The 2500-nt window shown below is 40.5% G+C and overlaps 1 protein-coding gene across 1 annotated transcript in view; it reads right to left on the reverse strand.

Annotated features, from left to right (window-relative positions):
- LOC134176546 (interaptin-like) overlaps window positions 1–2500 on the reverse strand; it is a 41051-nt gene that overhangs the window by 38131 nt on the left and 420 nt on the right. The window contains exons 3-8 of the mRNA XM_062643215.1: window positions 2310–2351; window positions 1279–1371; window positions 1142–1219; window positions 616–708; window positions 380–465; window positions 1–47 (exon numbers count right to left, since the gene is read on the reverse strand). The exon at window positions 1–47 is cut by the window's left edge and continues 40 nt beyond it. Of these exons, the coding sequence (XP_062499199.1) occupies window positions 1–47; window positions 380–465; window positions 616–708; window positions 1142–1219; window positions 1279–1371; window positions 2310–2351 (439 nt within the window). The remainder of the gene's footprint in view (window positions 48–379; window positions 466–615; window positions 709–1141; window positions 1220–1278; window positions 1372–2309; window positions 2352–2500) is intronic.

Raw genomic sequence — 2500 nt, forward strand, 5'->3', positions numbered from 1 at the left:
TCCAGCTTGATCCAAAATCAGTCACTTCGACGCCATACGATTTGTAACTTCACAACAAGAGAAATAACCACAAAAATATAATGCACTTGCATGAACCCAGACACACTACAATTGCACACACACACACACACACACACACACACACACACACACACACACACACACACACACACACACACACACACACACACACACACACACACACACACACACACACACACACACACATGCACACGCACATGCATGCACACACACACACACACACACACACACACACACACAAACACACACACACACAAACAAACAAAAAATACACACACGCACACACACACACACACACACACACACACACACACACACACACATCTTGGTATCATACCTCATCAGATGCCTCTGACACCAAGACAATAACTCCTTTCTTATATTCTTATTTGATGATAAACCAAAAGCAGCCAACTGTCTATGCTAAACAGGCATAACACACAATCAACCACAACATAACAGCAACAAGTAATAAGCCGCATTGTAGTAAGAGCTCCGTTACAATGGAGCAATAAGTTTATTGTTCCATGTCTCTTGCAGTACGTCACAAAAATGTATTTGGTGTGCTCTTACATTGTAGAATGTGATAATCTTCCATATGAGGCCGAGGGTAGCTTTAGAATTGCCTTCATTAATGAGATGCTCGGTAATAGATGTGAGATCAACCTGAACAGTACAAATTATAAAGAATAAGGAATGAAGAATTGATGACATAGTTCAGAGCAGAAACTGACTGAATACTGTGTGTGTGTGTGTGTGTGTGTGTGTGTGTGTGTGTGTGTGTGTGTGTGTGTGTGTGTGTGTGTGTGTGTGTGTGTGTGTGTGTGTGTGTGTGTGTGTACATGTGTGTGTGTACATGTGTGTGTGTGTGTGTGTGTGTGTGTGTGTGTGTGTGTGTGTCTGTCTGTCTGTCTGTCTGTCTGTCTGTCTGTCTGTCTGTCTGTGTTTTGTGTGTGTGTGTGTGTGTGTGTGTGTGTGTGTGTGTGTGTGTGTGTGTGTGTGCTGTGTGTGTGTGTGTGTGTGTGTGCGTGTGTGTGTGCGTGCGTGTATACGTGTCTGTGTGTGAAAGTGTGGGAGTGAGTCAACATCAATAACTTACACCGACACTTTTCAAACAGCGAAGTGCTTCCTGAATGTTGTCAATGAAATGTGCCTGAGTCTTCCCTTTATTGACACGCTAACAGCAGCAGTTTATTATAATCAGAGCAAATTGATGCTTACAACAACCTCATCTACCAGTTTCCTCCCTGTAATGGCTGTTGTCAAGTTGATGAGAAGAGTCCCATCTCGAAGATCAGACAAGAGATTTTCACATCGTCCAACAGGATTCTAGCAGCGACAAATGAAAATATATTACACTAATCAATACATCCTTCCAATACAATTGTGATTAGCTGCATCTCGTCAATACAAGTAGCGTATTGTGAGTCTAATGTCCTGAAAGATGCATTTCACCAATACAATAGTCTAGTGTATTGTGAGATATATCCCTCCAATACACAATAATCTAATGTATTACATGATGCATCCCACCAATACAATAGTCTAATGTATTGCAAGATGCATCCGTCTAATACAATAGTCAAGTGTATTGAGAGATGCATCCCTCCAATACAATAGTCTAGTGTATATGTGATGCATCCCTCCAATACAATAGTCTAATGTATCGTGAGATGCATCCCTCCAATACAATAGTCTAATGTATTGTGAGATGCATCCCTCCAATACAATAGTCTAACGTATTTCGAGATGCATCCCTCCAATACAATAGTCTAATGAATTGTGATATATAGCCCTCCAATACACAATAGTCTAATGTATTGCATGATGCATCCCACCAATACCAAAGTCTAGTGTATTGTAAGATGCATCTCTCCAATACAATAGTCTAATGTATTTCGAGATGTATCTCTCCAATACACAATAGTCTAATGTATTGTGAGATACATCCTTTCAATACAATAGTCTAGTGTATTGCAAGATGCATCCCACTAATACAATAGTTTAATGTATTGCACGATGCATCCCACCAATACAATACATAGTCGGTGTCGCTTATACTAAAGGACATTAGATTAGTTGTGTTGTATGCATGCTCATTGTGTATTAATTAAGTTGTTTGAGGTAGATCATGTGGAAGCTAGCTGTATCTAAGCTACCTCTGTGTGTCATATGCAAATGTTTGACACTACATGATGATGATAGGAATGGGATTCAAACCCATGCCTCATCATAATTCATTTGTTCTAAAATAAAAGTTTACATACACTTGCTCCACTCGATTTCTCTCCAGCACGTTCCTTCTCCAGCTACATCAACAACACACACACACCATATTAGTCTACACAGTATCCACATCCGCCCACCCCAACACAACACAACAGGAAATTAAGACACAAACCGGCAGCCTCCTATCCACATGCAACATCCTGCTAACAAACCTAAACGCTCGTCACAA

The sequence above is a fragment of the Corticium candelabrum genome, chromosome 2 (assembly GCF_963422355.1).
Source record: "Corticium candelabrum chromosome 2, ooCorCand1.1, whole genome shotgun sequence".
Lineage (NCBI taxonomy): Eukaryota > Metazoa > Porifera > Homoscleromorpha > Homosclerophorida > Plakinidae > Corticium > Corticium candelabrum.